General features: G+C 38.6%; 1 protein-coding gene across 2 annotated transcripts in view; it reads left to right on the top strand.

Annotated features, from left to right (window-relative positions):
• Positions 1 to 23,324, top strand: part of lyst (lysosomal trafficking regulator) — a 316,053-nt gene that overhangs the window by 185,556 nt on the left and 107,173 nt on the right. For both annotated transcript variants that reach the window (XM_073056659.1, XM_073056660.1), the window contains exons 14-22: positions 74 to 247; positions 7,126 to 7,283; positions 8,055 to 8,245; positions 8,582 to 8,827; positions 11,325 to 11,498; positions 13,401 to 13,553; positions 14,758 to 14,895; positions 18,811 to 19,009; positions 21,802 to 21,927. In XM_073056659.1, the coding sequence (XP_072912760.1) occupies positions 74 to 247; positions 7,126 to 7,283; positions 8,055 to 8,245; positions 8,582 to 8,827; positions 11,325 to 11,498; positions 13,401 to 13,553; positions 14,758 to 14,895; positions 18,811 to 19,009; positions 21,802 to 21,927 (1,559 nt within the window). The remainder of the gene's footprint in view (positions 1 to 73; positions 248 to 7,125; positions 7,284 to 8,054; positions 8,246 to 8,581; positions 8,828 to 11,324; positions 11,499 to 13,400; positions 13,554 to 14,757; positions 14,896 to 18,810; positions 19,010 to 21,801; positions 21,928 to 23,324) is intronic.

Below are 23,324 nucleotides of genomic sequence, written 5' to 3'. Positions count from 1 at the left end.
ATGAGATTTCTTTAATCATTATGCAAGATTTTTTGGCTTCTAAAATATTAAATGATTTGTTTTCTTGCTGTAGAATCTGCAATGATACAAACGATGAATTAAAAACAGGTGTTCTGGCACAGGCTGAGTCACCACCAAATATTATAACTCCGGGCAAATGGCAGCACTTAGCATTGACCTATGCGCAACAAACAGAAAACAAAAAAAATATTAATGCATTGCTTTCACTTTGGGTATCCGGGCAAAGGTATGTTCTTAAAATTTATTTAGTCTCTTAAATCATTTTAACGATTCTAATTGATACTTCAATCCAAATACAGTGGATTCCGGTTAATTGGGACACATCAGTACCAGTACATTTTGGCTCAATTGTCAAAATGTCACCAACAATCAGTGTCAAGAATCATTGGTTTTTGAATACAAGCATATGCAGCTGATGCTGTTTTAAAAACTATTCGTTGTTTGCATGGTGTAATGTCTAACGGCTACACAAGTGCACTTGACTGGCGCTAGTTAGAAACTGTTTGGCAACGAACTCCTGTCCCAAATAAGCAAAGGGAATCCCAGCTATTTTCTTGATTAGTTTTTGTTTTTTAAGAGTTATCTGAAATAAGTGGCTCCCCGATTAACCGATGGCCCAAATTAACCGGAATCCACTACATAACTGATATCAGGCCAGGTTATGCAGTCTACCCAGATCAATTAATTGTTTTAAGCCGTAGTCACGCCAGTGATTTTACTGCACTGCTGTTGGGTTTTAAAAAATTGTTTCTGAATATTCGTAACCGAAAACAGAATCCAGTATTCACTGCATATTGTTCTGTAGTGAGGGGCCATGACGAACAAGACGAAAAATTAGCAGGTTCATCATTTACAATGTATTAATCATGTGCATTAATAAGATATGATTGCTCTGGGGCTTCAAAATTGCTGTTCCTCAGTATAATCAGTGAGTCACATTTGGGCTGGCACATTGCATTGATTCTCCACAGACTGGTTGTTTAGTCAACCTTTGTCTGTTTATGTATAGTTTTTTTGTAGAATTCTATTGCAGTTTCCCTCTTAAACGTCTGTAGGAATGTGAATCTCTAGGTAGCGTATACTAACATATGTCAGAATCAGATTTATTATCACTGACGTGTCTTGAAATTAGTTGTTTTGCGGCAACAATACAATGCAGTACAGTATATTTTTAAAAAATCTTCCAAGTTGCAGTAAGGAATATAAAAAGGTAAATAGTATAAAAAAAAGAGCAAAATAGTGAGGTGATGTTCATGGACCATTCAGAAATCTGATAATGGGGGCAAGAAGTTGTTCCTGAAACATTGAGTGTGTGTCTTCAGCATCCTATACACCCTCCATGATGGGTAATGAGCAGAGGCTATGTCCTGGGAGGGTGGGGGTCTGAAGATGCCTCTGATGGCGGGGAGGCTAGTGCCCATGATGGAGCTGGCTGAATTTACAACTCCGTGCAGTTTTTTTCAATCCTGTGCTTTGGCGCCCCTATACATCCTGTGATGCAACCAGTCAGAATGCTCTCCATGGTAATTGCGTAAAAATTTGCTGTCGTCTTTGATGACATACCAAATCTCCAAATGCTACTTTGACAATAATTGTATCCCTAGATAACAATTGTAGTTCTAAATAAATGTATAATAATTTTGCTTTTAACTTTCAACTTTTGGACATTCTCCTCTATTCCATTTATCAGCAGTCTTGCTCCTTCAGTCCTGATCCTCTCTAAGAAACTTTGAGCAAACCTTAATTACTCCAGTTTGATTCAGTGAGAGTTTGGTTGACAATATCTCTGGAAGGCTTAGGCCTCCTCTGCTAAGATTAGAACTATCGTGATACCTACGTCTATGGCTGAAATAAATGAGTTGTGTGTTCTGGATATTACGTTATAATCCATCACCTCATTTGTTGAAGTTAAGCAAGTTGAAATTTTCTGACATTGGTCTGAAGTTGAGCAGGTATTTGATGGGGGCCATTTAACCTCTTGACCCAGTTCTCCCATTCAGCGAGTATGTACTTGATTTGTATGTTTGTTTATCCTGTCCTGGAGCTGTATCCATCATCCTAGGCTAGCACAAATCAAGCAGTTTTCAATAAGCCTTACCCTCAACCTAACTCTTCTCTCTCTACTCCATTCTGAACAGCTTCTTGAGGGGGACTGTTTCAGATTTCCAGTGCACCCTGTGTGAAAAATAATGGTCTAGCTCTAATGTGAAGGTTATTGTGCTATACTTCCCACTAGAGGAAATGGCTTTTATTTATCTTACCAAATCATTTAATAATCTGAAAAGCCTCTATCAGATCATCCTTTAATCTTCTGTAATAAAGAGAATACAAGACTAGTCCATGAAACCTGTATTGAACTGTTGGATTCAAACTACATTTATTATTAAGGTATGTATACTATATACAACATTGAATTTCGTCTCCTTATAGCCAACCACAAAACAAAGAAACCTAATTAGAACCATTTTAAAAAAAGACCGTCAAATACTCAATCTGCAAAAAAAGCTAATAATGCAAACGATAAAAAGTAAGCAAATAACATTCAGAACTAAAGTTCACGAAAGTCAGTTCATAGAGATGAAGCCATTCACAGCCAGTCCAGGACCCCATTAGTTGCAGGCCAGAGCTTGAGTTCAGAGCAGAGGTGAGCAAACCTTGTCAAGTAGCAAGCTGAACATCGGCCCGGCCCGGCCCTCACCTCTGGCCCCAGCACCCTGACCTTTTCAATCTGGTTTGATGCTTAAATTGGCCAACCTTAGCTCATTCCTTGCTCTCGGAACCGAGCCCTGCCTCTTCGCTATGCTCTTATGCCTGGGCCCTACTGCCTTGATATGGCCTGACCCAACCTTTCCATTCTGTCCCGGTGCTTAAATTGGTCAAACATTGGCTTGTTCCTTGCTGCAGGGCCCAGGCCCGGGCCCTGCTGCCTCAATTTAGTCTGTCCCTTTCATGCCACAGCTGCCCTGCACCTTTGACTTCAGTTCACACTGCAAAAATGCCAGATCACGCAGGCGGTTCAGAAACTTGGTTTGGAAACAGAAATTACAGGCTTTTGATTGCAGTGCTCTTTTTCCAGAAAAAGTAAATTTAAAGTAGTTAGGAGTTTTGTTTGCTGCTAGCATGGCTTTGCTGAGTCTCACCAGCACTACATTAAACTGGAATCCTGTATCATTCTAGTGAATATTCCAGACAGATAAGTAATCCAAGCAGCACACACAAAATGTTGGAGAAACTCAACAGACCAGGCAGCATTTATGGAAAAGTGGACAGTCAACATTTTGGGCCAAGACCCTTTATCAGGACTGGAGATAAAAACATGAGTCAGAGTTAGAAGGTGGAGTGAGGAGGGGTGAAAGAAACACATGGTGATGGGTGAAACTGGGGAGGGGGTTTGAGTGAGTTAAGTAAAGAGCTGGGAGGTTGATTGGTGGAAGAGATACAGGCTGGAGCTGGGGGAATCAGGTGGAGGACAGAAGGCCGTGGAAGAAAGAAAAGGGGAGGAGGAAACGTGAAGAAGGGAAAAGGGAATGGGAAATGATGGGAGTGGGGAAACAATACCAGAAGTTTGAGAAATCGACGCTCATGCCATCAGGTTGGAGGCTCCCGGATGGGTACCTGGATGTTCCTCCCAACTTGGTCATCATGACCGTAGAGGAGGCCATGGACTGACATGTTGGAATGGGAATGGGAAGTGGAATTAAAATGAGTGGCCAATAGGAGATCCCACTTCTTCTGGCAGACGGAGTGTAGTTCCTCGGTAAAGTAGTCTCCCGATCTACATCGGGTCTCACCAATATTCAGGTGCTCCCAATGTGAAGTTATTTTCTTTGCCTTGGAGAAAAGTAAAGGGATTTTTGAAACATTTTGTTAATACAACTAAAAATAAGCATTTGATAGAAAAATTCTAAGTAAATTTGCTGTCAGAGTACATATGTGTCACCCTATGCTATCCTGATATTCAATTTCTTGTGGGCATTCACAGTAAATACAAAACAACACAATAGAATCAATGAAAATACACTCAGCAAATACAAACAACAAGAAAACTTATGAGAAGTTCAAATAATAAGAATTTTTTTTTTCCAAATGGTGGTGATGCATAACACAAAGAGCATAAATTTAAGGTGAGAAGCAAGAGGTTCAGAGAGGATGTGAGAAAAGGATTTTTTTTCCATCCAGAAGGTGATTGAAATCTGGATTGCACTTCCCAAGAAGGTGGTGGAAGCTGATAGTCTGAGTGAGAGCTTGAATCACCGAGGCATAGTAAGAAAGTGTTGGTAAATAGGATTAGTATAGATGGCATAGATGATGGTCAACATAGGTATTGTGACTTGGAGGACCTGCTTCTCTGCTGTATGAATCAGACCACTACGGGCAAAAGGGTTGGTATTCTCGAGATGTATTTAAGGAAGAAAATTACATAAAAGAGCTGGAAAAGTGATGGAGAAAAGTTTGAGCAGTGAAATGTTATAATCTGATTTGTCCTGCAGTAGAGATAAATTATGGAACATTGGGGAAGTGGTAGGAGCACTAGTACAGATGTTGGGTTACAATATTGTGTTCTCTAAACATAGAGAAAATTCAGAAATCCGAAGTGCAAAGGGATTTAAGAGTCCTTGTGCAGGATTCCCTTAAGGTTAACTTACAGGTTGACTTGGTGTGAGGAAGACAAATGTGATATTAGCATTCATTTTGAGAGGACTAGAACATAAAAGCAAGAATAGAATGCTGAAGCTTTGTAAGGCACTGGTGAAGCCTCATTTGGAGTATTGTGAGCAGTTTTGTGGCCCCTTATTAAGGAAAGATATGTTGACATTGGAGAGGGTTCAGAGGAGGTTCATGAAAATGATTCTAGGAAAGAAAGGCTTATCATTTGATGGCTCTGTGCCTGTATTCATTGGTATTTAGAATAATGAAGGAGATCACATTGAAGCCTATGAAACGTTGAAAGGCTCAGATAGAGTGGATGTGGAGAAAATGCTTCCTATAGTGGGGAGTCAGGGACCAGAGGGCACAACCTCAGAGTAAAGGGACATCTATTTGGATTGGAGATGAGGAATTTCTTCATGAATCTGTGGTGAATCTGAGAAAATTGTTGCCACAGGTGGTTGTAGAGGCCAGGTCACTGTGTGTATTTAAGGCAGGGGTTCATAGATTCTGGGTGAGTCAGGGCATGAAAGGTTATGGGGCAAGTGCAGAAGAATGTGGTTGAGAGGGAAATGGATCAGCCATGATTAAATGGTGGAGCAGTCCCAATGAGCCAAATAGCTTAATTCTGCTCTTGTAGCATATGGTCTTTTGGAATTTTGAAATATGATTATGAATCAAATTAGTATTTTTTAATTTTTGTGTTGTGGGAATTGTTTGTAATACCTGTATATAACTATATATTACAGTTATCTAAATACTCTTTCAAATATGGTGGTGAACCACCAGCTTCAATTTTTGCAGTCCTACTGTTAAGTGTACTTCATACTGTTATTGAGGGAATCCCAGAATTTAGGCCCAGCAGCAATAATAGAGCAATGAATCACAGTGATGTGTAAATTGGAAGGGAATTAACTGTTGATGATAATTCTATGCACAAACTACCTCTGTCCTAGGTAATAGAGACCACAGGTAACTGTAATACGTGTTATAAATGATAAATGTTGTGGTCAGGCTGTACAGGTGATGGACTGAATTAAATTGCTGGGTAGTGGATGTAATATCAATGAGGTGGGCTGCTCGGCTCTGGATGGTGTTGAACTACAGTATTGGAGCTCCACTCATTCAGGTAGATTGAGATACTTCGTCACACTTGTGATTTCTGCCTAGTTTATAATGGAAAGGTTTTGGAATACTAAGAGGTGATTCACTAGGTGCAGGACACCCTATTGCTGACCTGCCCTAGTAGCCATAGTATTTATATGGCTATTCTGGTTAGCGTTCACCCTCAGGATAATATTTGTGAGAATTTGACAGGTAACAATTATTTGTACTGTGGGGAATACAGTGTGTGAGACTCTTACATAATTGGTAACACTTGAGCTTGAGTTGATTATCCTGGCTCAACATAGAAAGGTACTGAGCTTTCTCCTTCTTTTCCAAAGAGATTAGATTGAATAGTTTTAACTTAATTGACCAGAAGCAATTGAAAATCAAATGTTGCAGATATGGGAAATATGAATTCAAAACAGGAATTGCAGGCAGAATTCAGCATCTTGGGCACACTTGTGTTCTGATGAAGTGTTTTTAACCCTGAAAAATTAATTATGTTAATCTTTGTTGATGTTATTCAACCTGTAGATTATTTCCATCATTTTTTGTGTTTTTTATTACAGTAATATTATCTAGTCATGACACTGAAAAAGGGATGAGGTGCAAGACACAGCCAGAAAACAAAAACAGTACATGTTTTCTGAAACGTTCAAAATGTAGTAGTAGTACACAGCAAATAGTAATGGAGTTCGTTTAAGTTACTTGTTAAATTACCTTTTAAAAGTCAGGGTTCAGCATTATTGCAATTTAGACCAGTGCTTTTTACACATTATTGGCTACATCCAGTCACTCATTATTTTAAGTAGTGTGTAATGCCTTAAGTGAACAGAAATCAAGTTAAATGAATAAAAACATGGCACATGGAATAGAAAAGGGAAAATTGGGTGATCACCCACATCAGTTTAAATGGTGAGAGATTAGATGGTATGATGTTCAGAGGCCTAGTGCACATGTACTTACATTATTGAAACTAATTTATAGGTGGCAAAGGTGATTAAGAGAGAAGATTGAGACATTAAGGGAATCAAGGGATGTGAGAGATAACACTGGAAAATGAAGCTGCAGTCAAAGATCAACTGTGATCTTGAATAGCAAAACAAGGTTGAAGGGCTGAATGGCTTATCCCTATTTCTTATGTTGGGTTCAGTAATTAAAGTACAACATGAATCCATTCTTTCATGCTTTTAAACAAAATTCTGATAGCAATATTTTTATCTTGAAAATTGTTTACCTATTTTGAATTATAGCCTTGCAAAAAGGTTATCATTTGACTCAGTCTATACCATTATTAAATTGCCAATGGTCTGTTTAGATTTTGACAGAAGACATTTTTTGTTTTTCCAGAAAGGATGAGCTGGCCTTAGGTTATACTATTCCTCGGAAAAGCAGCCTCTCTCCTGATGGTAATAAAACTTTTGCATTGATTGGCCACTCTGCAGCCCCACAAGATTCTATTGGCTTAGCTGGAAGATGGAGTATTGGAAGCTTTCTCCTTTTTAATGGTAATGGTTTGTTGAAATTTTTAACCTTTTCTGTGTATCGTCTTTTTTCTGACTGAAGAAAGAAACCTTTTAAACAGTGTAGAACTGTTTGAGACCCAACTTGGAGCATAAGAACAATACATTCTTACATTAAGGGATTAATTGTTATTTTCAGTTTTCTGGTCCTGTACTATTTGAGAGGGCTGCTGGAAGATTGAGGGATACTTCAGCATAATCTGAAAAAAATAAAAGATTAAAGATCAGCTTTATTTGTCACGTGTACATTGAAACATACAGTGAAATGCATCATTTGTGTCGACAACCAATGCAATCTGAGGATGTGCTGGGGGCACTTCCAGCACCAAAATAGCTTGCCCACAACTCTAATATGTACATCTTTGGAATGTGAGAGAAAATGGTGCACCAGGAGGAAACCCATATGATCATGGAAAGAATATACAAACTCCTGACACAGTGGTAGGAATTGAACACTAATCACTGACACTGTAAAGCATTGTGCTAACCATTACTTGACCATGCCATACCGTGTCATTGTATCCAGTTTGGAATCCTAGGGCATACTTATCATTATGTGCTGTGTCCCAGGATATAATATATTATTAATTAAATATCTTTGAAAATTCTCACTGTGCCCTCAGTAATAACAGTACATAAGTCATTGCAGCATTCAATAATTCAGCATTCATGTAAATATGCTTCTTTATGTTAAGACAGGAGCAAGAATGATCACTTTTGAACATGCCAATTGAAAATATTTCTCTTTTAATGTAGGTGCTAGAATAGGGCTGGAAGAAGCATATTATTTGTATGTTTGTGGACCAGACTTCACGTCTATTATGCCTTGTAAATATGGTAAAATTCAAGCAAATTACTCTAAGTATGTTACTTTGGAAATTCTACAATGTGATCAAATTAAAGAGCTTCTCATGAAAAACAAGGAAGTGAATACTGGCCCTCTGGTGGTGAGTAGAATTAACAAATACCTGACTTGGTTAAATTCTCTGTCAAGTGAAATGCTACAAATACTGTATAGTTACAATATGACTAGGGGGAAATGAGCATTTTGGTTGCATACAGCACTGCCTGAATTGGTGCTGGAGGAAGAATTAATAAAATCTCTCAAAAGCAGTTGGATAAACATTTAAAAAGTACATCTTTGAATGCCTGTGTGTAAAGAGCAGGGGAATGGGAGTGGTGCTTCTTTAAAGCACCAGCATGTCATCAATTTATGCAGCTCGGAGTTCTGTTACATAGAGCAAAGGAAAACCTTTACAAGTATTGCAGCTTCTTTTTTGCAGGATAGCCTCGCGATTGTTTACAATCCACAGTATCCTGCTCAGTATACCATTTATGACCCAGTTATTCGACTCAAAGGACAAACAAGAACAGTATCACCACAAAGGCCTTTCAGCTTGAAGGATGTCCAGAACAATGCTATGGAGCCCCAGAAACTAAAGTCTCTGCAACCTTTGGAGCATCAGGAGATTCAGCGTATCCTCCACAAAATTGGAGGAACTGGTGCATTCATCTTTCTCTTTGCTAGGGTAAGAGATATTACTCATGATTGACTGAGTATTGCCATCAAATTAATTGCAAAAGTGGTTAACAGTGCAGTTATTTTGTACATTTTGTAGTGGGGAAATTTGGCAATTTTTTTGTCTGTGCAGACTTAATTTCAGATGAGATTTTAGCAGTCAGGGGAAATGAATATAGGTAGGTTACAGTATAGCATAACTGTCTTGACTGGAAGATGTAATCAGTCAGAATGTTACAGTAAATGAAAATTTTTTTAAAAGCTACAGATACTAAAATCCTAAAATACAGAACTCGTACAGGTTTTTAGTATTTTAATGTACTCTTCCCTGATGTTGGGTGAGTACAGTGTTTGCTTGCCTGCTCAAATAGTGTAATAATGATGACCAAGTTTTGATTATTGAATCTTGTAGTATAAAGGGGAATATTTGACTTTGTTCAGTTCACTTTCATCTCATAGCCCTGAAGAAGAAAGTTGGAATGTTGTATATCTATTTTCAGTCAAGAAAAACCTTTCCCTCGTGCATTGAATTTCATGACCTGGGGGAAAACATCAATGGGACTGTTAAAGCTGGCTTCTGGAAGACATATAAACTCAGTGGGTTATGTGCAGTTGTAGCTAATATGATTAGTTGAACCTTTAAAGCTAGCTTAAATACCACCAAAAGACTAAATAAATCAGGCATGCAAGGTATTGAATATTGTGATCACCAAACAAGAAACAGCCCATCCCAGTGCAATTCAAATCATAATTGGAGACGTCCAGCTAGGCTTGTTTGAAGAAATCTCTGCCCATTTATCACCAGCATATAACCTGCAGCACCGGGGTCCCAATACACTAGACCACTGTTATTCTATGACAAGAAATGCCGACTGTTCCATGCTTAGATTACATTTCAGAATTTCTGATCACTTGGCTGTCCCTCTACCTGCTTATAGGCAGAGGCTAAAGAGCAAAGCTCCAGAGATGCGGATAACAAAGAGGTGGTTACGGGGGGCAGGGGAGTGACTATGGGATTACTTCAAGTTGGTGGACTGGGCCGTATTTAACAACTCATCAGAAGATCTGAATCAGTACATCACGGTTGTCACAGACTTTATAAAAACAGTCGTAGATGAATGTGTCTCCACAAAGTCATTCAGAGCCTTTCCCAACCAGAAGCCTTGGATGAACCATGCAGGTCTGACGACCAGGTAAGATAGGAGGTCTAAGTGTGATCTCCAGAAAGCCATTTCATGGGTGAAATGACAATTCCAGTCCAAACCTGAATCACTGAGGAATTGTCAACAGCTGTGGCAGGACTTGAATGTTATTACCTCTTACAAAGTGACACGAACCGACATAGCTCGCTTTGACAGTCAAAGCATGAAGGCACCTTCGTGGATTTCCATAGCCCCTGATGACCATGTGATTTCGATCTGAAACCAACCTGAGAGTATCCTTTAGGAGGGTGAACCCATGGAAAGCATCCAGCCCAGATGGGGTATCTGGCCAAGTACTAAAGACCTGTGCTGATCAATTGGCTGGAATGTTCACCAATATCTTTAACCTCTCGCCATTGAGCATGTCTACATGGAGCACTGTCACAGGAAAACAACATCCATCATCAAGGATCCCTACCACCCAGGCCACATTCTCTTCTGACTACTACCATCAGGAAGAAGATACAGGAGCCTCAGGACCCACACCAGCAGGTTTAGGAACAGTTATTACCCCTCAACCATCAGGCTTTTGAACAAGAGGGGATAACTTCACATTCCCCATCAGTGAACTATTCCCACAACCTATGGACTCGCTTTCAAGGACTCCATCTTATGTTTTTGATATTTGTTGCTTATTTATTTTTATTTTTTTTGCATTTGCAGTTTATTGTCTTTTGTATATAGGTTGTTTGCCCTCTTTGGTGCAGTCTATCATTGATTCTATTATGTTTCTTGGATTTACTGAGTATGGTCACAAGAAACAAATCTCAGAGTTGTGTGAGGTGATATATATGTACCTAGATAATAAATTTACTTTGAACTGAAATATTACTTTTATGATCGATTGTAGAACTGTGAAATGATGGGATTTGTTGACAATGCCTGAACATTGCCCTTTTTCCCAACTGTACAGATAATTGGTAAATATTTATTACTTAAAATATAATTAGTTCCAGGTCCCATATGCTTTATTGGTTTTCAATAACATCACAGGATGTACTAAGTTTAGACTGGCTTTTCACTGTTTGGGATCTAGCCACAATCTAGCCAATGCAAATTTTCAGTGGTGGCGGCGGCTGGGTTCATTTATGGGCTTTAAGTATTTTCAGCACATTTCTCAATGACAAGGGATGTCGATAAGCACTCCTGACATTTGATTTTGTTTGACCTGCTGTAGCTATTTGCATGATGATATTTAGTTATTTGGGAGGAAAATCTCACATTTTCTTTTACCAGTAAGCGATACAGAAATATCTGTTGCATTTTTATTTGATTGATGGAGAAACACTTGTATCTTCTTTCTAGTCTGTAGAGATGAGCGATGATGAAGAAACACAAGCTCTGGCACTGAATGTTATACTTACTTTGACAAAGTACAACCAGCAGAGAATCCAGGAAATGGAAAGTTGTCACGGCTATACTATGATTCACCAAGTTCTCATCAAAATGAAATGTATTGTGGGCTTTCACATCTTAAAGGTATGAAGTATTCTCTACATATATCCTTGTTGCAGTGACCCCCCATGATTAGTTCAATCTTAATTTCAATAAAGTTCATTTTTCATTCAGCCATACACTATACACATGAATAAAGCAAAATGAAACTCTATTCCTCTGGTGCCAAGGTGCAAAATGCAGAACCAGCAGTCACACCCAGCACACAGTGCACATATAATAGCAGGAAAGCATGCAGTTACAAAAAATAATAATATTTAAAAAAACATGTTTCTGCAGAACAAGCCCATAGCAGCTCCTCATATAATTCAGCCACGGATGAACTAAATCCAGTTTGACTCCCATCGTGAACATTGCAGGGCAGTATTGACAGGAGGAGCCAGCACAGAATCAAGTGGCACACAGCCAGCACTGGTGTTTGTTTCCATGGTGGCTGCGACGGTCAACCCTGAGGCATGAATGAGGCCACACAGCTCCTCCACCATCTGTCTCGCCAGTGAACTAGTGATTGGACTCGTAGTATTGTACATTACCAATGTGCAACAGGGCTTTGTGACCACAACAAAAATGTCCAAGACAATCACCCACACGGTCCGTTGGATTGCGCGCAGTCTTGTGCCTTCTTCCCTGTGTGGCTAAAGCAGGCTGCAACACGGAATTCAGCTCCGTCGCCATCCAGCAACTCACTAGTGAGGTAGACCTGCAGTACTTGATGTACTACATAACCAGCAGTGTCTTGCAATCATGAAAAAGGCATAAAAAACAATCATACCTTTGGCTGGACCCTGAGTGGCCTCTGCATTTGAGCGTGCCGCCATTTTACCAGAATGTTATTAAGTATCTGAGTAACACATAAAATGCTGAAGCAACTCAGCAGGTCAGGGAGAACCAATGGAGAGGAAAAAAGAGTCAACATTTTGGGCCGAGACCCTTCCTCAGGAAACCTTCATTTCCACTATCTTTTGAACTCATTCCCCCTACTAATGAAAGCCAGCATACCATATGTCTTCTTGTACATTTCATCCAGTATTTTGAGAGTGTTACTCTTGATTTCCAGCATCTGCATAATTTCTTGTGTTTCTAAATATCTGACCTAGTCAGAATCAGAATCAGGTTTATTATCACCGGCATGTGATGTGAATTTTTTAGAATGTACAGTGTATCATTTCAACACAGTATGGGCCCTTCAATCTATGATGTTTTGCCAACTTATAATCATACTCCATGTTCTATCTAAACCTTCCTGCTACACAGCCAATAATCCTCCATTTTCCTAATATCTGAGTGCATATCCAAGCTTCTTTTAAATGTCCCTATCAGCCTCTACCACCATCATGGGCAGAATGTTCCAGGTACCCACAATTCTTTAAAAAAAACCTGCCTCTGTTATCTCGCCTAACTTTCCTCCATTCACCTCCAACAAATGTCCTTTGGTATTGCCCACCACTAACTGGGGAAAAAGGTGCTGGCTGTCTATTCTATCTATACCCCTCATAAACTTGTACAAGTTGTTTCTCATCATCCATTGTAAAGAGAAAAACTCTTGCTTGCACAACCTTTCCTCATCAAACATGTTCTCTAATCCAGGCAGCATCCTGGTAAATCTCCTGTGTACCACCTTTAAATCTTCTACATCCGTCTTATAATGATGAGACCAGCTCTGAGTCCAGCAATAGTAAAGGAGCTGCAACATTACCTTGTGGCTCTGGAACTCATTTCCCCTACTAATGAAAGTCAACACACCATATGCCTTCTTAACTATCCTATCAACATGATGTAGGGCTGTAAAGCACGGTTATCTAGGTGTATATATTTTTGATGACATCTTTTGAATATATTACAGCAAACATTTAATTTTCTATGTTCTTGGTTATGATCGTGTACAGACCATTCAAGGTGGAATTAGAAAGTATATATATCTTTCAGACTTTGCTTGATGGATGCTGCAGTGCTCCAGTGCTTAACTTTAATGAGTCCACATGTCAATTTGAGATTGATATTGAAACAACTGCAGTGATCCAGGATGTGAAGATCTTGTCTGAATTATTACTGGACTGGAAGATCTGGTCTAAAGCACAGGTTTGATCGACTTTCTAATTTTATTTTTACATTTGTTCCTGTCGCTATATATTCTAAATTGGAAGAAATATTTCAATTTGCATGGACCAATAATTATAAGATGTTATATACAGTCCTGATAAATTTTTCTCTTGGAGACTCTAATAAGAAAGAAATTAATTACAATCTGGGCACATCTACAACAGTTATCTAGTGATAAGACATATGATTATTTCATTAAATGAAATGTTTATTGTGCTGCTGTTCAATTAATCACAGTTTCCCTTTCAGTAGTCCAGGTGAGATTGATGGTCTGATACTTCTGTTGGTCAGTGATACTAAGATGCTGATTATCTTCCCCCCCACCCCTTCACCATTCCCCATTACCTTTTTCCTCTCTCACGTTGTATCCTTACCTGCCCATCATCTCCCACTGGTACTCTTTCCTCTTTTCCTTCTTCCATGAGCTTCTGTCCTCTCCTATCAGATCTTCCTTCTCCAGCCCTGTATTTCTTTCACCAATCAACTTCCAGCTTTTTACTTCACCTTTCCCCCTCCCCCACTTTCTAACTCTGACTCCTCATTTTTTTCCTCTCCTGATGAAGGGTCTCAGCCCAAAACTTTGACTATGCTCTTTTCCATAGATGCTGCCTGGCCTGCTGAGTTCCTCCAGCATTTTGTGTGTGTTGCTTGGATTTCCAGCATCTGTAGATTTTCTCTTGTTTGTGCTAGTTATTTTTTCTACACTGTTCAGTATACATTGTTCTTTATTGGTCTGTTTTCAACTCCTTAATCAAGAACTTAGAATTTTGTCCTTATTTGGACATTTTATTGTGTTTATTCTCACTAGCAATATGTCTTTGAATATAGCTTTGTATATTCTTGGATCTTTTGTACTTCAGTATTTGTGGCTTTTTAAATTACTGTCATACTCATTGTTTTGTCCTTTGGATTATTTCTGGACAAACATTTGATGACTTTTCCCATCATTTTAATCATGTTTGTCATCACCTTAATTGGAAGATGCTAAATTTCACCTGCCCAATTTCCATAGATGTTATTGCTTAACTTTCATTGTCCAGTTTCTTATACTGTCATGAAGCTGTTGTTATATTTTTGTCCATGTACAATTAAATCAAGTAGAATAGAGCCAGTGTTATTCACTTTGTATAGATGGCACAACAATGCAATTACCAATAGTTGTGTGTATTTATTCTAAAAATAGAATGGTGTCTGGGAAACACTGATGGCAGCTCTCGAAGTGCTCATTAGAGTCAATCATCCCAAACAGATGTTCAATATCAAGCAACTTCTAAAGGCTCAAGTGGTTTATCGCTTCCTCTTGACTTGCCAGGTTCTTCAGGTATGAATTGCTTTGTAATCCAAGCTTCACACCAGTCCTTTTCTCTAGCATTTCCCTGCATCTTGCTGGAGTGCAGATTCATGGGTTCTGTATCCTTTCTAGCACTTCAACCAACTAGGCATTTTTCACATGATCCTTCATAATTTTGAAATTCTACGTGGCTGAAGCTCTGCACGCTGGTAACATCCATCCATCTATCCATATGAATTTTCATTAGGACAACAATGAATAATGCAATATCCAGCATTTTATCCTCTTCCAACTAGTGATCAATTTGATAGCTCAGGAGTGACCATCCTTTTACATTCCATGTATCAGTTTTTTTTCACACACGATTTCAGATGTGCCATACAACTCTTGTACCCCCATTCAATTCTTGTAAAAATATGTTAATATAACGTGTTTAACATTTTTACATGATATATTGATTTAATATAAAAACAAGATAAACATTACTTAATGAGACTTTTAATAAATATATTTTGTCTTCTTTTGATTTCTTCCTTTTTCTTAATCACCTATTCCTTCCATAACTCAGACCCAAGCACTAGCTTCAGTCTTCCTTCTATTTCAGTCTGATGTTGTGTTTTATAGTGTCTATTAAGATCATGTCTTCTATTATGTGAAAAAGTATTTTCACAAACAATGCACAATGGTTTTCCTGACAGACCCGCTATAAATAAGAGCACTTTTTCCCACTGTTCATTGAATTCATGCTTACTATCACTTTCTGCTTTCCTTTTGCTCATTTTCTTTTGCACTGTGATGGGTAGCTGAATGTAAAAACAAGGCTTAATTTTCAAAAAAGTACAAAACTGCAAATGTTCACAAAGGATGAACAAAGCACAACTCCACAGCGCACAAGTGTCAATTGTAAACTGACTGGCAAAAACCTGCGACACACCGCTGGTGCAGACACCTGGCGCCTCAGGATCAAACAAGTATTGAACAGTCATGGAACGACTGCAGAACAAAAGTCCTTCTTTCCTAGTTTGACTCATTGAACATTTTTTTAAAATTGAAAACAGATTAATGTGAAAGAAGATGACATTTGCCAGAAGATGTGCACGAAATACTAAAATCGCAAAAAATAATTGCTAAGTTTTAGATTTATTCTCAGTAAAACCCATTCTAGCTCTAAACTACTGTTACAGATTTTTTTTCTTACAAATCGGTTTTTGGTTAATACTTTTTGCATGAGTAGGCTTATTTTTTATTATTATCACTGGGGTGCAATGTGTCACTTCTAATCATCCAATGCGCCATAGGTTGGCCATCCCTGCTGTAGCTGAAATCACTGTGGAACTGTGGAAACAAACCACGCCATCTTAAAAGTTTCTTCCTCCAGGCAGTTAATCTGATTAACCATTCTAGTTAGCCCCCTCCCACCTTTTCCATCTATTAGCTTAGTCTCTGCAATGCACTGCAAAACACATTAAACCAATTTTTATAATAATACATTCTAGTACTTGTGGATTTATGCACATTTTATTGATATCTGTACTTATTTTTATCTAATTTTTATTCTTTACAATTGTTGAATGTTGCTTTTTGTTGCACATCGCATCAGCACATCATAGCAAATTCTGAATACATTTAAATGCATATGATAAACAAAGTTTAGCCTTGATCAACCTGAGATGGTTCTAGTATCTTGTATGATTTAATGCAAGAACACCATTTTGCCACTGAGTCATTGTAGATTATCCAGGGCTCTATGTTTAATTATAAGTAATTCGATGTGAAGGGTGACGATAACACTACATATACTATTAAAACTATTCTATAAATTACCAAGTGTTTTATAAGAATAAATTCTTCTATCTAGTTGGTTTTGTGATGCCACTAACTGTCTTCAGCCTTTCTTACTTGGAAGTTTAGTAGCTTTGAGTGAAGTCGAAGAACTGAACTGCAGAATATTCAAATTTGGTCTCAACTTTTCTCAGGTTCAGGTAGCTTCTGCATTCAGAATGGAGTCAGATGAGAACATAGTACTTTATAACATAGAAACATAGAAAACCTACAGTACAATACAGGCCCTTCGGCTCACAAAGCTGTGCCAAACATGTCCTTACCTGAGAAATTACCTAGGGTTACCCGTAGCCCTCTATTTTTCTGAGCTCCATATACCTGTCCAGGAGTCTCTTAAAAGACCCTATTATATCCACCTCCACCACCGTTGCCAGCAGCCTATTCTACGCACTCACCACTCTCTGTGTAAAAAAGAAACTTACCCTGATATCTCCTCTGTACCTACTTCCAAGCACCTTAAAACTGTGCCCTCTCATGCCAGCCATTTCAGCCCTGGGGAAAATGCCTCTGACTATCCACATGATCAATGCCTCTCATCATTTTTTACACCTCTATCAGGTCACCTCTCATCCTCCGTCGCTCCAAGGAAAAAAGACTGAGTTCACTCAACCTATTCTCATAAGGCAAGTTCCCTAATCCAGGCAACATCCTTGAAAATATCCTCTGCACCCTTTCTATAGTTTCCACGTCCTTCCTTTAGTGAGGTGACCAGAAATGAGCACATTACTCCAAGAGGGGTCTGACCAGGGTCCTATATAGCTGCAACATTACCTCTTGGCTCCTAAACTCAATCCTACAATTGATGAAGGCTAATGCACCAAGTGCTTTCTTAACCACAGAATCAACCTCTGCAGTAGCTTTGAGTGTCCTGTGGACTCGGACACCAAGATCCCTCTGATCCTCCACACTGCCAAGAATTTTACCATTAATACTATATTCTGTCATTACTCTTGTTCATTGTCTGAAGAATTTGTAAAATGGGACCTACCATGCAAACATGGTAACCCTTATTTTATCTGGAAATGCAGATGGCTTTAATGAGGACAGGTTTCATGCCTCCTGTTGAATTTAACACCAGGATGTGATTATTATTTTCTGTCTCTATTTACACTGCTGCCAGTTGCTTCTGAAACTGGTTTTGGGTAGGTAGCAGGCGGCAACCAGAAAACAGAAGGAGTTTATAAGACAGAAGAACAGAGGTTGGGGAGGACACGCTGAATTGAGGATTACCTGGCAGGCTGGCAAATTCAAGCTGTTGGCAAACTGGGGATGTTGTTGATTAGCAAGGTTGTTTGGGTAAGGGGGTAGGAGTGGGGGGGGGTTCATATATCACACTGCAGGGTTATTGAAACAGTTCAGTACATTAGATGAGAGGGAATAGCACTTGTCTCATCAATACGGTAGTCCATCTTTCCCTTCTGCATTTGGGTTTCTCAGTCCCACCCTGATTTCCACATGGTGGTTCGTAAATGTAATATTTTAAATCACCATTGTGTCTCCTAGGGGTAGTTTCCCCTGCCTCTGCCACCACCACACAACCCCACCTTGCTCCCATCTAGTCTCTGAAATGGGGAATTTGGAGAGTACGGATTTTAGTTTTCCATTCCTTTGCATCGCATAGACTCACATCCATCCATTCAATGAGGGGATGGCAGTTAAAACTGCCCCTCCTTCATCTTATCTGGTCAATTACTATATCAACTAGCATGGTCTACTTTCTCAAGTATGTACTCAATAGTACTCAGAAGATTGTGAGTTAGTACATTTACACCTGCAATTAAAGTATAATGGAAGAAATATATAATTACGCAAGTTTCTCTGTTAAATTATTCCTGACTTTGCCATATTTGTTTTATAATGTGCATGAAGATATTGCTGCCTATTGTTAGAAGTATATCTTGTTAAACTATTTAATATATTAACATTGGCTACAAACAAGTAGAAAGTGTGCCATTGCACTGTATGATTTTCATTTTGTCTGTCTTTGAATTGAATGGAAAAATATTGATAAGTATTTGGTAAAAGAAAAGGTGGTATTGGATTAAGTGTTGGCAACTTACCTGTATACTCCTGCTAATTGTTTTCCCCACTCTGGTTCCCCAGGAACACCGAGATGAACAGCTGACATCTATTCCTCGGGATGTCTGCAGATCATTTGTGAAGATTATTGAAGAAGTACTTGGGTCACCACCAGATCTTGAGTTGCTGAAGCTGGTTTACAATTTTTTGTTGGCAGTACATCCTCCCACTAATACCTATGTTTGCCATACCCCACCAGGCTTTTACTTTTCACTCCACATAGGTGAATGGAATGTATGCTGCTTTTGATATGTTTTGTGTAATAACTGAGGACTAAGGGCATTGATATGGAAAATAATTTTTTTCTTTCCTTTGTGTTTTTGCATATACCCTTCACACTGAAATTACCTTAATACAATCACTTCACTTTAGAATGTGGTATTTTGAGACAATTCATGATGGTAAAACAAAAGTTAGTAACTTACTTTATTACAGATTTACAAATAAAATTGAGTTGCAACTTGTTAAAACTCTTGAGGATTGAAAAACATGTTTGATTTTAGGTAACACACACAAAACGCTGGTGGAACGCAGCAGGCCAGGCAGTATCTATAGGAAGAAGTACAGTCAATGTTTTGGGCCGAGACCCTTTGTCAGGGTAGACCATAAGACATAGGAGCAGAATTAGGTCATTTAGCCTATTGAGACGGCTCTGCCATTTGATCATGGCTGATCCTGAATCTCATTCAATCCCATGCACCTGCCCTCTCACCATATCTCTTGATGCTCCAACCAATCAGGAAACTATGAACTTCTGCTATGAATATATCCACGGATTTGACCTCCGCTGCAGTCTGTGGCAGAGCATTCCGCAGATTCATCACTCTTTGACTAAAAAATTCCTCCTTCTTCTGTTCTAAAAGTTCACTTCTCAAATTTGAGGCTGTGCCCTCTAGTTCTGGATACCCCCACCAGAGGAAATGTCCTTTCCACATCCACCTTATCTAGTCCTTTCAACATTCAGTAGGTTTCAATGAGATTTCAATGAGATCCCCACACATTTTTCTAAATTACAGTAAGTACAGGCACTAAAGCTGCCAAACTTTTATCATATGTTAACTCCTTTAGTTCTTCCTGTGTTTTCTATTGTAATATTGATAGTATATCCCAGGAATCCCTTAGTACCCCAAAGTTTATTTTGTCTGTCTGTCTGTTGATACAGCACGTAACAGGACCTTCTGGCCCAACATGTGGCACTGCCCAGCAACCCACCTATTTAACCCCAGCCCAATCACAGGAGGATTTACAATAACCTACTAATTGACCTACTAACTAGTATGCAGTTGCACTATGGGAGGAAACTGGAACACCTGGATGGAACACAGGGACTCACAGGAAGAATATATAGACTTCTTGCAGATGATGGCGGAATTGATTTCTGATCCCTGACGCCCTGACTGTAATAGCACTAACCGCTATGCTACTATGGCATTCCCATCTACCCATATCAGCCTTGTATATCCTAAAATGACAAAAATCTTCATAACATTGTGATAAAGAGTTCCATTGAGTTTCACATTTTTGAATCAAGCCTAAATGGGGAACCCCTTATCTTGAAATACTGCCTCATGCCATTAATAGTCCATGCAAAGATGAGAATTTCTTAACATCTACCCTGCCAGTCCCCTCAGATCCTGGGACTTTGCGAGATCACCTCTAAATTCCAGTGTAAGTCCCAGTCCAGATGAAGGGTCTCATCTCAAAACATAGACTGTCCATTAGGGAGCATAGATTTAAGGTGAGGGACGGAAATTGGAGGCAAGTATTTTACACAGTGAATGTTAGATGTCTGGAACGTGATAATTAATTACCACTGACATATGTTGTGAAATGTGTTGTTTTGTAGTAGCAGTACAGTGTGAAGATGTAAAATTCTATAAATCACAAAAATAAATAGTGCAAAAATAAGGTAGTAGTTACAGGTTTATGGACTGTTGAGAACTTGGATGGCAGAGGGGAAGAAACTATTTATGAGTTGTTGAGTGCATGTTTTCAAGATTTTTTACTTCCCCCAATGGCAGTTACAAGGAGAGTGCATGTCACAGATGGTGAAGATCTTTAATGGTGGATGCTACGTTCTCAGTGGACTGCCTCTTGAATATGTCTTCGATAGTGGAGGTTATGTCTGTGATGGGAGATGGCTGAGTCCACTGCCCTCTGCTGCCTCTTGCGATCCTGTATAATGGATGTTCCATAGCAGGCAGTGATGCAAACAGTCAGAAGCAGCTGTGGTAGTGGCACTTGGGCCAATTAGACAGGTGCATAAATAGGAAGCAAATGGAGGTGTATGTACCGTGTGATAGTAGATAAGATTAGTTGAATTTAAGATTATGGCACAGACATTGTGAGCTGAAGTGCCTGTCCCTGCTTTTCCCTTTTTGTGCTAATTCAGCCAAATTTTGTTTTTGAGCAGCATCCACTGACTAAATGGACCATTTATTCAGTTCCTTTTTGGCAGTACAACTTACTTTTAATGTTTTTTTTGTGTAACAAGTATGCATTATTTTACATAACAAAGTCTAGATGTATCCTGTGATTATACATTTATGCCAGTTGAATCTTGACCCATCCTGGACTATATTTTCTCACTGCAGAGTTTCTCTAGATTTTGTGCCCTTTCTCTACTGTTTCCCAATTTAAGGCCTTCACAAAAGCACCAGGTACATTGGGAAAATTTTTATAAGTTAGAGGTCAGAATTCATGAAAAGAAATTCAAACATTCCAAGAAAACACAATCAATACAACATGACTGTCTTACCCCATTGAAGCACCAGTGTTAGAATTCAGAAATTGTTTTAGATAATTGCAATAATTGCATGGAGGAGACAGTTAATACAAAAAGTAATGGAACATTCAAAATGATGCCAAAACCCTGAATGAGTTTAATGAATGAAAAACTATAAATATTGAGAATGGAAAATTCTTAACTCTAAGGATAGTAACTTCTAAATAAATGACATGCAGTTGAATATGATACAATCGTTAAGAACCGCCTGCATTTATTTTATTTTTCAGATGGCAAGATCTTTCAAGAGAAGGTCAAATTGATCAAATGTATGCGGTATTCTAATAGCAGTGGAAAATCCAGTGAAAGCCCTGGTTTTCTATCACCATCTGCCTTTACTGTTGTCCCACCAGAAGGTTAGAAGTTAAAATAATTAATGATTTAACATTAAGTTACATGTTTAATTGCTTAAATTAATTTACTCTCCCTTAATTCACTCTTACTATTTGGTTGTGAACAAATGTTTGCCTCATAAATAACTTGAATGTTTTATTACTCATTTAGTAAATTCTGTAAAGTGCATTGTTCAGTTAGTTTGCAAATGAGCAAGAAATTATATTTGCCTGTTTATCTTTGGAAAACAACCTAGATGCTTTTTGTAGAATTATAAGGAAGTAACATGTACCTCAAGCAGATTTTTTTCCCCTCTTGGAAGAAGAGGCCCCTATTAAAAAAAAATCTGAGAAATTCTCCAAATACGGAATAACTATCTGAGACAAAGATTTTCTGCATCTTTCCGTTATTATTATTCAGACCTCATCATGCATTAATCTTTATGATTTCCCATGGAATCACTCCCTGACAAGATGAATCAGTAGAGATACTTTATTTCAATGTATGGTTATTTGCTTTGTTTATATATATATTTTTTAAAACTATTGTATGTTGCTCTTGGTTTATTTGCAAGAAATTAGAAAAAGAACATTCCTGATCGCTGCTGCTTTACTCTATCACCCCCTGCACCCAATACTTAAGTTTCTTTCTATCAGCTGTCTTTACATAATCTATCTTTAAAGGTCTGTTGCATCTTGATTCAATCTTCTATTCTGAGAACAATTTTCATTTCAATAGCTTTTGAACAGAACACAAGTCATTCTTCCTGGAGTCATTGTCATAATTTTTTTCAAAGCTCTCGTCAGACCTCTACATGTGAAGAAATATGAGCAGGAGTAGGCAGCCTGTCCTTTTGAGCTTGGTCCATCTTTAATTAAAATCATAGCTGACCTTCCACTTCAGCACTATCACCATTTCCACTAATTCTTTTGAAGTCCTGAAATCTATCAAAGCGCTTTGAATGAGCACGACGATTGAACGATTGTATGTTTCTCTGGGTTCTCCTTTAATTCCCAGTCTACTAATTCTGTGCTCATATGGCAAACTACCATTCTTGGAGTCTGTCTAGAGAACCTTCACTGCAAGCCTCTGCGGAAAATGTGTCCTTCCTCTGGTGAGGGGACCAAATGTGTGAGCTGTACTCCAGATGCAGTTTCATCAAGCCCTTTTTGAATTGCAATATTCCTCATTCCTGTATTCAAATCTTCTCGCAAACATTTTGCCCTCCTACTTACTCTCTTCATTTGCATGGTGTCGTTATTGACATCCTTACAAGCACAGCTAGATTTCTTTTTAACATCAACACTGCTCAATCTTTTATCATAGAATAAATGTTCAGCTTTTCTGTTATGTGCACCAAAGAGGATAACCATGTTTTTCCACATTGTATTCTAATTGTTTTGTTCCATTTTTGAACCCT

This window comes from Hemitrygon akajei, chromosome 9 (assembly GCF_048418815.1).
Source record: "Hemitrygon akajei chromosome 9, sHemAka1.3, whole genome shotgun sequence".
Taxonomy (NCBI): domain Eukaryota; kingdom Metazoa; phylum Chordata; class Chondrichthyes; order Myliobatiformes; family Dasyatidae; genus Hemitrygon; species Hemitrygon akajei.
The sequence above is the reverse complement of the archived record's forward strand: the minus strand, read 5'-3'. Positions and strand labels throughout refer to the sequence as shown.